This window comes from Rhopalosiphum maidis, chromosome 1 (assembly GCF_003676215.2).
Source record: "Rhopalosiphum maidis isolate BTI-1 chromosome 1, ASM367621v3, whole genome shotgun sequence".
NCBI lineage: Eukaryota > Metazoa > Arthropoda > Insecta > Hemiptera > Aphididae > Rhopalosiphum > Rhopalosiphum maidis.
Genome location: NC_040877.1, coordinates 72924194 through 72938518, shown reverse-complemented (window position 1 = coordinate 72938518; position 14325 = coordinate 72924194). Strand labels below are relative to the sequence as shown.

General features: G+C 29.2%; 1 protein-coding gene across 1 annotated transcript in view; it reads right to left on the bottom strand.

Annotated features, from left to right (window-relative positions):
- Positions 1-12471, bottom strand: part of LOC113560740 (TWiK family of potassium channels protein 7) — an 81874-nt gene extending 69403 nt beyond the window's left edge. Inside the window, exon 1 of the mRNA XM_026966793.1 lies at positions 11735-12471. Coding sequence (XP_026822594.1) covers positions 11735-12173 — 439 coding nt within the window. The 5' untranslated portion in view covers positions 12174-12471. The remainder of the gene's footprint in view (positions 1-11734) is intronic.
- Between the last annotated feature and the right edge of the window lie 1854 nt (positions 12472-14325).

Genomic DNA, 14325 nt, shown 5'->3' with positions numbered 1-14325 from the left:
ACCGAGCGCTTAGCACTGGTTGTACGGCCGGAGATGGGAGAGAGTTGTGAAGAGAAGAGAAGATACGATGTGCTAGGGAGAATGAAAGGGACACAGACGGAAAGAGTAAAAACTCCACAAACACGTCGTATAACGTCGGCGGGACCTTCTACGAAACGAAACGCTACGTGTACAAATATAATATAATATTATTATGTATTGTGCGCGTACAACGGCCAACGGATCTGTCGGTAATTTAAACATTATTAAACGGTACCGAGAGTTATGTGTTTTAAATGTATTTTTACTCCAGCATAATATTTTCGCTGAAAGTCAAATGTGTTTTTTATTATTATGTTTCTTTTTTTTTTTATTATATTTATTTACTAAATTAAAGAAAAAAATCAGAATTAAAAATACATTTAATCAGTCGGACGATAAACATTATAATATTATTATTATTACCTATTAATCTTGAAACCACGCAGCGCTTAAATACACACTGCAGTATTTCAGTGCAATTAATATACGATTTGAAGATGAAATAAAACCGTATAAAACTTTTCGCATATTTTATGGCAACATTAAATGTTTACTTTTAAAATTCTAGAGAACAAAATTAGAATTGTCAACCGTATTTAATAGACTCGGTTCCCATTATTTATATTTCACGACACAGTTACCTATATATTGTTGTTGTAGAAATTTAAAGTATAAGTCGATGGATTAAGCATAATACAAATACATTTCACCTACTTTCCATTTGTGAATTTTGTAATTACTTATTACACTTATGCCTATTTATTTAATTATTTATTTTTTGAGATTCTTTTTTCCCACCAATTTTTTTTTGTATTGTTTTTTGATAATATCATATTTTTTGAAACACGATTTCAGATACGAATTGTTTATTTATTCCTTCACAATATATTTAGTATTTGCAGTTTTTATCGTGCTAATGACACAATATTCAAAGCGGATTGCCTTATTAAATCATAAAATTACTTTGTCTTATTAAATCATATTTAGCTTGGTATTAAATAGTTAAAAAAAAAACACAATATGTCAGTATGATAATGTGTATAATGTGAATATTTTTGTGTGAGACACAAATTTATGGATAAAGACTGTATAATCTGTTTTTATATATTTATACTGTAAAGTTATGTAAGTGGGACATACCCTTAAATATAGTGTGATTATCGCCGTGAAAAAACAAATATTATATTATTAATAATTTATTTTCATTAGCTGATGACAACACAGGTGGATGTGTATCTTTAATATACGCATTATGAACGAGGACGAATAATCTGTAAAGTAAAGTGCAATATAAATTTATATTTAAATGTTTTATTATTATAATACACGCATTGATACGTGCGCAGCGGAGATGGCGGTGTTAAAACTTTTCGACGAACGGGAGGACAGTTATTTATTCGGCCAATATGTTTACAAACGTAACGTTATGTATGTGTTCAAACGTCCGAGTCACTAACACTCACACCGTTTCGCTGGTGTATATTATAAAAGGTATCTGGTATACTTATTATTATGCTATACCACTGCAACAGCGAGTCACAAGGGACGACTTCTAAAATCACAGTTAACGCACGCGGAAATGATAATAATCTAATGTATTGCATGATATTATATAATTATACAACAATTATATATAATGTCATAATTATATAGTATTTAATATACCCACCGTGAGATGTTTCGCACGTTTTCGACCCTAAGCTATAGCTGCAGTTTATGCGCGTGCTGCCGGTAATGGAGATTTTAGTATAGGTAGGTAATATTTAATTTGACGAAGGAGAGGTAGCATAATTATTATGTACAGCACTGCGAATGGAGTATAATAGTATAATAACTCGCATGCCATTTTCACTTTTAGCCTACAGTGGCAGGACGCTTTGGGGTGTTTGACAGACAACATTTATACGGGATGATTCATTTAACGTAACACTCGTCATTTAAAAAAACACTATCTTTTTTGAAAACATTTCTTTTACATAATTATAAGTCGTTCCGAAACAAAATTCATTTTTTTCTATCTAATATCTACCGAAATTGTCAATGTAAGACTTTTGAAAAATCTTCTTTGATAGAAAATTAGATCTGTTTTGTATTTTAAAAATATAAAAATTAAAAATTTCCAAAACTTATTTTATAATCAAGAAAAACAAAAAATGATTTTAAGAAAAATGGAAATTTTTACCAAAATCCAATTTTTGACTAAATATAGTTTTTTGTGTACCTGAAAATACATAACCATAGATACTTGAAATTTTCACCGTGTATTTATATTCTTATTTTATATTTGTGAACATTTTTTTTTGAAATATTTTGACAATTTTTGAGTAATTTACAGGCATGATAATTTTTTTTAAATTTTTAATTAGTTTTTTTTTATAAATATTTTTGGACGAAAATACTTGTTTAAAAAAATATACTCAATGAAATTTTGGATTTATTTTCTATTTATACTATAGATCTATTTTTATTGTTTTACTATATTTACAGAAATATGTTATCAAATGTTGAGTTATTTAAGTTGATATAATAATATAATAAAAATATATTTCATCATAATAATTAAATACCTACTAATAATACAATAAGTACATTATTTCTGGAGAAAAATATTTCAACCTTTCGGTATTAAAATTAAAATAAATTACTTTCATAGCTATGAATATAAAAAAACATACCGTGAAATAATGATTTCGATAGAATCTATCAGACATTTTCGCTAAGAATCGTTTTTTCATGTAGGTATTGTTGAGTTTAAATTGAGTACACTCACAACAGTGACGCACTCGCCACCTAATGTACAATAGATCAGTACCCAAATGCCTACATTTTTCCTTTAATAATGAATTTATTCCGGTTTTTGGTGTTTTTAGCATACTCTTAGTATTTCATATAGACATCGATATATCATTCAGTCATTTTAAACCATAAAAAAATGTCCTATGGCAATACAAATATTTCTTTTTCAATTAATATCGATTAACTATTCAGTTAATGTTTATATGTAGTATATGTTTTTTAAGTAACTATTAACTAACCTAACATATTATTATAACTATTATAATAGTGATATCGATTAAAATGAAAATATACACTATTATATTTTTACAGGCAACGCATCGTCTAGAAAGAACAGACCAATTATTTTGAAAATGCGCAAGCTTTTTTCATTTATTTCAAAGCGAGTAGGAATATTGCAAACGTTGTTAAAAAACAAAAACCATATTTATCATCGTCGATGGAGATTATTTTTCTTTTAATGGGCAAACGAAACGTCAAATGGCATTCGATATATCATATAGTATGTATGTTTATATTTTTCTTCGTAAATAGAAAAATGCACTTAAATTAGAATATAAGTATAATACTTAAGTATATTATTATGCATATAATACACCACAATAAAATTTTCATGTTTGTGTATATCATGAATATATTTTATAATATAAGGTCCAAGAAATGACAAGAACCACTGCTGTCTGTGAAATATGTATATACGTTTTAAATTATTTTAGATTTAAATTAAATTATATTACTATTGTTTTTCTTCTTTTTTTTTTGATTTCAACAATGTGAACAAAACACGGTTTGTTTTTATGTGGTCCTAAAAAAAGTATAATTTTTGTAGTATAATAATTATTTGTCTCAAAGTGAATATCTAATTTATTGTATTAACATTTTGCTGTAATTGTTGAATAACATAAATTATTTAACTGATAATCTTCCAAATACTTCATTAACAAAATAAGATGCAGCTATATATCACATTTAAAAAACAACAAATTATATGACAATGGAAAGAGGTTCAAATTTTGCAAAATTATCACTAAAAGACTCAAAATATTATATTATGTACATTTTTACAATTTAAAATAGCAGCGGTAATAATAACAATTTGAAAATCAAATATCGTTTCAGCACTGCTTCAGTATTGTAATAGTGTTATATTTCATGTTTAGTATAACATAATTATTAGGTCGTGAGGCAAGTATTTTGTATTTTCGAATTTGGCACGTCATGTCAATTGTATCGCGTTGCGGACGGTGTACCAAAATAATAATAATAATAATAATAATAATAATGATAACTGACGAGTTTCTCTATATTTCATCACCGTATATGTCAGCGTGTACTCAATCATAGTTTTGACGACGAATAAAGTTTTTTTTGTTTTAAATAAAATGAAGTAGTCCATTAGCGTCGCATCCATAAAACCGCATATTATACTCTGGCGCTAATACAGCTGTACCATGGTTGAACTGATATATAGTACTTAGGTAACAACATGGTATAATAAATACGTTCCTAAAATATTTATTTGCGCTATACCTATAGTTACACGCTCATAATCGTAAATATAATATTATAACGTGCGTCGTGTACCTACTGTGTGTGTATACTTAAGTTTATTTTGCTTATATTTTCGGTTAAAAATGTTACAATGGTTTTCATTACATCCCCGGGGAATATGGTAATAAATCCACTGCCGGCGTGTCCTATCGAGATCGATCACACGCGTCTGCTACGTATCATAATGCGTATTATATAACGTAGATACATGATTTAAGTACCTATGCGCAAGATGTTACGCTATAGACACTATTATATTGATACGCAATTATGTACGTGGGATGTCGTTGGAGGTAGTCGAGTTATTAAAAGTGCTCTAAAGTAGACTATATTATAACGTTATAACACGGTCTATGTAATACATTCACGGATGACCGAGATGCGTGTGGCGGTTCGCTTGACGCTAATTATGGTTTGGGATAATTTGGCACCGACGTTTTTCCGGAGGCCCATTCCCCGTGTATAGTGTGCTACGTATACATGATATATTATATACGACGGTCGGTTACCGTCGTTTTCGAACAAACTGATGCACGAGCCACCGATAGTGGCATACCATCTTAGTAATATATAGTAGTATAGTAATAATATTTATATTATAATCAAGGATTTCTAGATGGCCGTCTACTGGAGGGGATGGGTATGGTTATAAAGTGTGAGAGACAATTATATAGGGGTGGGAGAAAGATATAAAAATGTCTACTACATAATATATCTGTATAGTTGGAGGTATGTACAGTATGCTTCCAGATGTAATTGTGACTAGTGTTTTAAAATCTATATGGTCATGCATAACACATATCAGGGACGATAATTTGTAGTTTTTTTTTCAAGAGAATAAGAAGATAAACAACATTAATATGTAGGTAATCGGATATTCTACTAAAAAAAAAAAAAAAGCGAAATAAGTGTCAAAAAATGCTTTATATCCTGGAATTTTTTAAATAAAAATAATACATTAATTATTTATGTAAAAATTCTTGTTAAATAGAAAAAAACGAATAACAACTTTATCCTAAATCGATGTCACGTTATAATTTAATCTTTTTATATTTATATAAATTAAATTATTTAGTAAGTAATTACTTCTTAACCAAATAAGAGGTATTAAAGGCTACGTTACGTAATATTTTTATTTTTTGAATCGGTCAAACTTTAAAAATATAAAAATTATGGAATGAATAATATTGTAATGACAACGCTTATAAATATAAACAATTAATTTTTAAAAACATTCCTAGGGGTATTGGGAGAAAGGGTGTAGTCCCGGACCATCCCCATTCTCCAAAAATAAATACAATCTTTGTGCATATTATTATATAAGTATTAAATATAATCTTATATTGTATTATTACTGTTATGAAGAAAATAGTTTATGTTCGTATGATTAGTTCTAGTCTTCGATTTTATTTTTTTATCAGTAATTTATTATTATCCTTTGATCGGCCGTGAATATTTTTACTTTCCAGCGCAGTATGCCAAACAGTTTATTATTTCTACTATATTTATAAAAATTGTAGTATGAAATAAAGTAAAATATTACTTTTTATTAAATTAATAAATTTCGTAAAAAATGGATCAGAATGGTGAACAAAACCTTTTCACACTCATTCAGTTTCGTTATCAGAAATCGAGTAAATCTGTTAATTAGAACTAATATAAAATATACATAATATTATATTATTGCATATTATATATTTTAAATAGAATGGCTTGCGTAAAAGTTATATATATACTATATTTTAATCAAAAGCTCAGCATTTATGCATTTATGCAAGCTTATTATAATAAAAAAAACTGTATATACATTATATTATAATTTATATATACACTCATGGGTTAATTTCATTTCAGGGGCTGTGGTAATGCTAACTCAACTTTACAATCTCGCGTTACCATCGGCGTGATCGCACAAGAATTTTTAATAAATTATCTTTTTGCATAACTGTGATTAGATATGTACGTCACCAAAATATTCTATACAAATATAAATTACATATAAAGTTTTAATTGTTAAGCGTCATCGATGACATATATTATTATGTTAGTTTTTATCCAAGTTGATAAATAATACTGTATTATAAAGGGTAGTATAAAATAATTAGGGTTTTAAGTTTTTATTCGCGTAAGTCTCAAAAATATTTAAAAAGATCAATGGTCTATACGGATTATATACCAGATAGTTTGTTTCGTTTAAAAACGAATTAATAACAATATAATCTACGTATGTGTTATGGCATATATTTTAAGAGGGTGATAAAAATGGGGATCAATATACTTTGACTGAGTTTATAAATATCATTATAATATTTTAAAAATTTTAAGCGAATTGTATAAATTATTGTTAGTAGTTATCGTACGTGCGATCGTTTTCACTCACAGCAATTGCGATACAAGAAAAGTTAAGGTTCGAAATGTTTGTATTTTAAATCTCGCATAACCTATAATTTAGATGAATTAATATTTTATTTAAATCAGTTTTCTTTAAAATGTTTAACGTTTTTGAAAATATTGTATTTAGATAATTTAAAATCATTATTATACTACACTGTTTTTAAGAAAAAAAAAATTACTGAATGTTTACTTTTAAAAGAACCAATCTACAATATATCAATATAATATATATATATATATATATATACCTTTAATAGATGAATAAAAATGTATGACATAAACATGTATACATGTACGCTTTGAAATGTTGCAACCCTCGATATAAAAAATAATGTAAAATATTTTCTTCGAATTAAAAGACACTAATATTATTTAAATCACAGTCACATAGAAAATGTATTAAATTATTTTCCAAGAGATCTTAACAAAATATGTTTGTACCGTAGTGTATATAATTCATGTACGTTCGTGCATGTCGTGCATGCGTGCAGCTTAAGGTTCGCATGCCAAGTCGGCCCGGAGGATAAAAAATGAATAACTCCGTGGTCTGACAAAATTGAACCCAATCAATTTCACGGCGGGTAAAAAGATTATTTCGATAGCGCCCATCACAAGTCGCAACCAATATTTTGATTTAAACGTTCGGGCAGAGCGTTTTTAATAGTAATAATATATTATATTATTTGAAGAATATAAACGGATAGCACGCACATTTCTCATATTATACACCTACTATTAATTTATGTTACCATTATTTTATCATATTAATATTCAAAATAGAAAAACGGTAATTTTTTAGAAACATTTAAAATTATTTAAATTTTATAACAAAATAAAATATAATAATTATATAACACAATTTTTTATTTTATTTTTGTTTACACTACTTTGGAGAGGGGGAGTGTCAATTTTAAAAATTTAAAGAGAACCTATATTTTTTATAAACATAATGTGAATATATTATCATAAACAATATTTGTTTAATACACTTAAGATTGATCAACAATAACTAATGCAAAACTCTATGATTGAGACCGTTTTAAAGTTTATTTTTTATCATTTTTGTCACCATTTTTCGATAGATATTGTATACTTATTGATTAGTTTAATCTTGTGTATACAGAATACTAACTATGTACTTTTTCAAATTCTTTTAAAAGTAAGGTTAAATATAGTTGTTTTTGAAATGTATTTTTTGAATTGTTTATAAAATATAATATAGGTGTTATATTATTTTTGTATAATAATTTTGGTACTGTTTAAAAAAAAAGATAGCTTTTAAATATTCTATTGATTTTTTGCGGAGGTTATTAAGTGAATAAGTGATGTAAGACTTTTAGCATATATTATATATATTTAAATGCCCGATATAACATAGGTACCTACTTAATAAAGAAACGAGTAAATTTTAAATGGTGTGAATTTCTAGCATACCACTGTAAAAAATATTATTAAATATATTAATTATAAAATAATAATGATAACAATAATCCCTATAAATTATTATTTATAATACGTTTGTTGGAGAATGATTCCGAAAAGTAAATGTAATTGTAAATTTTAATTTAATTTGATTTTTAAATTTTTAAACATGGTGTTTTTAGTGCAATTAATTTGTGCACGAAACTTATTTGTATCTTGTCATTGGTCAGAACTTCGATAATAATTGTGTAATGATTTGAATAGGAAATAAATTAATGATTTTATTTTTGTATTTTTAGGTATCCATTATATTATATACTATATTATAAAAGATAACTCGCCTATAAACGCTATAATTTATATATCAATATCTTAACAAAAATTATATTCTTTCAATTTTAATGTTTTTTTTTTTATTTTTTTGTATAATTCTAACTAATAAAGATGAACGAGTTCACTTTAGTAATATTTTAAAATAACTCGTTTTTTTCGCAATGATATCAACATTATTAAATATCAATTTTCAAGTCTATCAATATTGAATTTTGCAGATAAAGTATTAGATAAATGGCAATTTTTCAAAAATTTAAATTTACAATTACATATACTTTTCGGAATGGCAATGTTGCATTTAAAATTATTTGGAATCGTATATATTAAATATGAAATTTCCGGAATTGTGTATGTATATAAATGGTTATTAGAATTTACACAGTTCCGAAAATTTGTGGAATCGTGATATAGCCAATACGTTCAACATGAGCATAATAACTATAATAGGAATAATCGATAATGAACGACAACAAATCATATCAAAGAGGGTTTGGGTGGATGACCTACAAATATGGCATAACATTAAAGTAAGACCAATAATTCTCGTCCATGCCGCCGCTCGTTGAAGTATAGCTTTAAGGACTTCTTTAATATGCACAATATAATATATAATATAGAATTGCTTCTATACAACATCTATTAGGTCGACATTGATTCCGTATGATGTATTGAAATAGTATCTTACCTAATCTAACCTATCCTAATATGCACATCAAAATTAATGCCAAAAAAGCACTAAAAATTGGTGAATATGCAAAATAAAATTTCCAAGAACATTTTTTTTATATTGCTTTAATTTTAAAAAATTTAAATTTTGTTTTCTATAAAATATAGTAATAAGTATTTAGAACCTATAGGTATTTTGTTCTACACTAGAACACATAAATATGACAAATCCACTTACCAAATTATTGGAAATGAATTGGATAAATTGTCCGATGTTGTCGGCGATAACAACCGACGTATTACGAGTACTTACCTACATTTGTGAGTATGTAAAATATTTATATTTAAAAATGCTAATAATTTACTTAAAAATTAAAATATCGTAAAAAACCGTCTAGAGAACACAAATAATGTTCTCGCTTTAAGTTTGATAATAGGTCATTTCACTCTAATATTTATGACGTCCGAAAATTGTTTGTAAAATTAGAGTATTAAAACATAGTAATTATTTTAAAACGATGGTTGACCTATAGTTATATCTATGACATAATATTATAATATACATTGTGAAGTGATTGTGCGAAGTTTTATTTTTTATAGTGTGAATCCGTATTTGTTATTATTGTAGGAGAATTATTTTGATAGGTTAGGTAGAGATACATGATACATATATTTTGTATTAAATCAATATTTTATTAAAAAATGCTCAAGCACTAAAAATTATAAATACATTTTTTATATTCTACATAAACGAGACGCAGTATTTAGCTCTTACGTGAATTTTGCGAAAAACACTTATTATTATTATTATTATTATTATGAGGTAGTAAAAAATATATAATTATTTCAAAGTACATTTCGTTGGAAATTGAACACACGTCACAAGAGAGTTACAGAATTTCTTCGTTTATTTCGATAATAATGGTTAAAAAATCACTTGTTGAAATAAACGTGGTTTTAACTGAACTTTGAAACATTCTGGTAAACAGAATATTATAAAACTAATTATGAAGCTAATACCGCTTATTTTTTCAGCTCAGCTTTAGATTTTGGTGCATTACATTATTAATATCTGTATAATATTATATTATTCACTGTAGTTGTGTTATTATAACAATTGATTTGTAGTCTAACGCAATAATTTTCGAATTAATAATATTATACCCATACGTTGTTTATGATTTTTGCTAAAAAATAATTACTTATTGCCTGTATAGTGAATATAATATTATTATATTTGTACGAAATTTTATCGGGTCGTTAAAAACTTTAGTAGTGAAAATTTCTTTATGTTAAAATGAATGACTGTTATAGCTTTAGGTATTAGATTATTGTGAATAAAATTACTTCGTCGTTAAAAAACAGAAAAGTTTAGGTTGGTATGTATAAAAAAAATAATATACGTAATCATACATATAAAACGATTAAAAACTAATTTTGTATATTTTTATGTATACAAATTTATAGAATGAATTCTACGACTGTTATATAATAATTTAAAACTTAATCGATTGTGAAACGTTATAGTTAATTAAAAACTAAAATGTATATTACCACAAAAATAAAAATAAAAATAATTGGTTTTTAGCAATGTTTCACACGAAATCGCCAAAACAGGATTTATACACACTTTGAGGACAATTACATAAGGTTAGGGTATGGATAATATTACTCACGAGATTGACATAAACAGTAAATATTGACTTGATGTCCTCAAAAGAACGATTAAAACGCCTTGTATTAGATTAATAACTACGAATCTTGATCGAACCACAACGTTTGTCTAGTTTATAAGTTTCTGATACCACAAGCTGCTGATCCTTTAGATGCTACTATAGTTAGACGGGTCTACATTGAAGAAAAAAGTGCATAATTTTAAAAGAATCTAATGTCTGTAATATGTTTAACATAAATTATTTACAAAATCAGTTAAAAAAATACCATCTATGTTTTATTTTATTTTAATGTCAGTAAAATCAATCATTCATCAACGAATATATCTTAATATTATAAATATATTATACCTATTACAATATTATACCAATCGGTAATAATACATATACGCAATGAGTCAAATAAATATTCAAATAAAAAATAAAATTATAACTTACGGGTAAATAATATTATCATTATCTGTAGATACAGAGACGATTTTTTGAACTATTTGAAGTTTTTATATTACAGACAGTTCATAAGAACGGAACACCGAAGAAAGTCCGTACGGGTCCGGTTAAACCAGATATAAACTTGATATTTTTAATTTCAAAAGTTATTATAATTGCTTTTATTTCTGTCAATTACCAGGTAATTTATCATAGATATTTACTATATTGTATAATATGACCTTACTCAGTTAAACCAGTAGAACTAGTAGATATCCACACAATAATCCCAATCATCAGGATTTTTTACAGAGGTTTTTGATTCTTTGCGAGAAGATTTCCTAGTAAAAGCACAGCCCCAACCATTCCCACCGGCCAGCGTGACCACTGCATGTTCAAGGAGTTAGGATCATACCCGTCTAGAGACTACGATATCAGCAATCACTCACCTATAGTGGTGATGACGGACAGCGAGTAGAGGAACGATCCGGAAAACGACCATCGGGTCATCTGCTTGTTGGGTCCCTCGTAACTGAAATTGCGGACGGCCTCGATTACGTGGCTCTGGAAGGACCGGAGGTGCACCTGCACTTCTTGCTTCCACTCGTCTTCACAGTACGCGTTGCAGCACACCATGTCCCAGATCCGGTCCGCCGTGCCACTGCGGTTCGCGCCTACCCGGTCGATGACAGCCATCGCGTTGCCGGGCGCGCCCTCGATGAAGATGAACATGAACGCTCCGGCGATCGTGTAACCGACCACCAGGCAAATGATGCCGATGTTGCTGAACAGGAACGCTATGAACTGCCGCAGGTAGTCCTTGCACTGTTGCGTCCACGTCTTTTTCCGCTTGTTGTAGTACCGCCGGCCGCTCCGTTTCCGTTCCATGCCGGCGTTGCACGATCACGGTCGCGGTCACCACCGGCACCGGTCCGGTCCGACGACGGCGACCGCCGCGGTTGCAGCTACGCGTGGTTCATCATCTGCACGTATACCACACGTGACCGGGCGCACACCACACGATATAATACGCACTGTACGCGTCCCGCTCTACGCGCCGCGCACCACGCACCACGCACACCACACGCCGCGCACCACGCGTTACGTAACACGGTTTGTAGTTGGGCGCATGGACTACACGACTCTCGGCTGTCCGCGTACGGTTACGTGTGCGTTTTTGTCGACGGACCGACGGCCGGCCGGCGCGCGCGCGCGCGTCCGCGTCTGCTGTCGACGCGTCTCGGATCCCCCGACGGAGGTTAGTCGTCTCCCCCGATCCGTGTGCCACCGGTGCCGCGCGCGCGAGTGTAGGCCTATTTATAGACGCGCCTCTAAGCTCAGTGGACTACCGAACGCCGCCGGGGACCAGTCTCGAATTAGACGACGACGACGACGACGACGACTGCATAATAATAATATTTATACATGCCGAACAATATACTCGCACGTGCGTACACGACACGACGGCCGCGAGATGACGGTACACTGTGCGCGTGTTTTCGTCGTCGTATTTTTAAGCGGCCCGTCGGCGACCTCCGAAACAATATAATAATTCTGATATTTCATACAACATAACATTTAAGAACAGGGCCGGCTATATAGCAACGATGCGTGGGGAGGGCACAATGTACCGGGCGGTCACGAGGCATGAGTCTTATTTTAGGGCCTAACGTCGGATGCATTAGATTAACTTACTTTGTATAATGACAAGCATAGGCGCGACTAAGGTAAAAAAAAATCTGAGGGGAGGTAAAGCCCCAAATAAATTTATTTTACCGTCATATTTTAAAAATGTTATATTAAATTATCTATTTATAATCAAAAAATAAATACAAATAACTGTTTTTTTTTTTATTTATTTTATTTTTCCAATACGTCATTATTATTTATATTATTGGACATGTCTATATCAATATTTATGATGGCTAGTTCTGGAAACTTTTTTGTACCATTGATGTTCTTAACCAATTTTTAATACGTCTCATACATGAGAAGGATTACTCTACTCGTATGTTGCTGAATTTATCGGTATGGTTAGAACTACTTGTAACAGCTTGTATATGCTTGGAAATGTATCCTTCTTCACAATTTGTTTGATGGTGTCTAATTAAAAATTGCTTTTCTAAATGTAATACACTAGTTTTTAGCAACGAGCATCTCCGCCTTTAAAACCACATTGATTTACATTTAAAATTCACTAAAAACCACAAAATGTTCAATTAATATGAATTTTTATGTATTAAATAAATAAGTTTTCAAAATGTACCTGATAGTGATTTATAAAATATTCACTTTTTTTTTAAATCCATTTTGAAAAAACTATCTAAAGAATTGGCTAATAATAAGCTTTCAGTTTAAAATCTGCTTTTAAGATTAATAATTAATGTGTTAATAATTCTGTAGAAAGTCATCCTTCGCCAGTTTTCTTTTTCTGTTACAATGAATAAAAATGGCATAAGATTATAATGCTCTTTCATTAAAGTTTGTACACCGCCGTACTGGTCCGGCAAAACACTAGTTCTATCAGATATTCATATGATTGAACTATTACCTTAAAACCTTTCATACTTATTGATTGTTCTAAAAACATAATATTAAAACAGAAACAATATTAAATACCAACAAGATCGAAAAATCATCGGGCTAGATACGACACTTGACGTTGTACTAGGACCCAAAACCAAAGAGAACACCAAGATGTTACAATTTTTGAAATCGTCAGGTCTCTACAATTTAATCTAATAATAATATGTAAACCATTTTTATATACAATGTAACTATACTTATCTTTAATTTTGTATTATTATATAAAAAAAAAAAAACTCTTGTAAAAACTATAAATACCTTTAAACTAATTTAAATTGTAGCTAATGGTCATAGTTACCGAGTTTTATATGATCAATAAAAAAAAAAAAATATTAATTGCCTTTTGGTTACTTGAAACATCGATAAAAAGCAATAAACGTTCACAGAAATCTAAACCATTCACATATCATATGCATATTGATAACTGTTCATTTTTATATAATCTAAATAATAA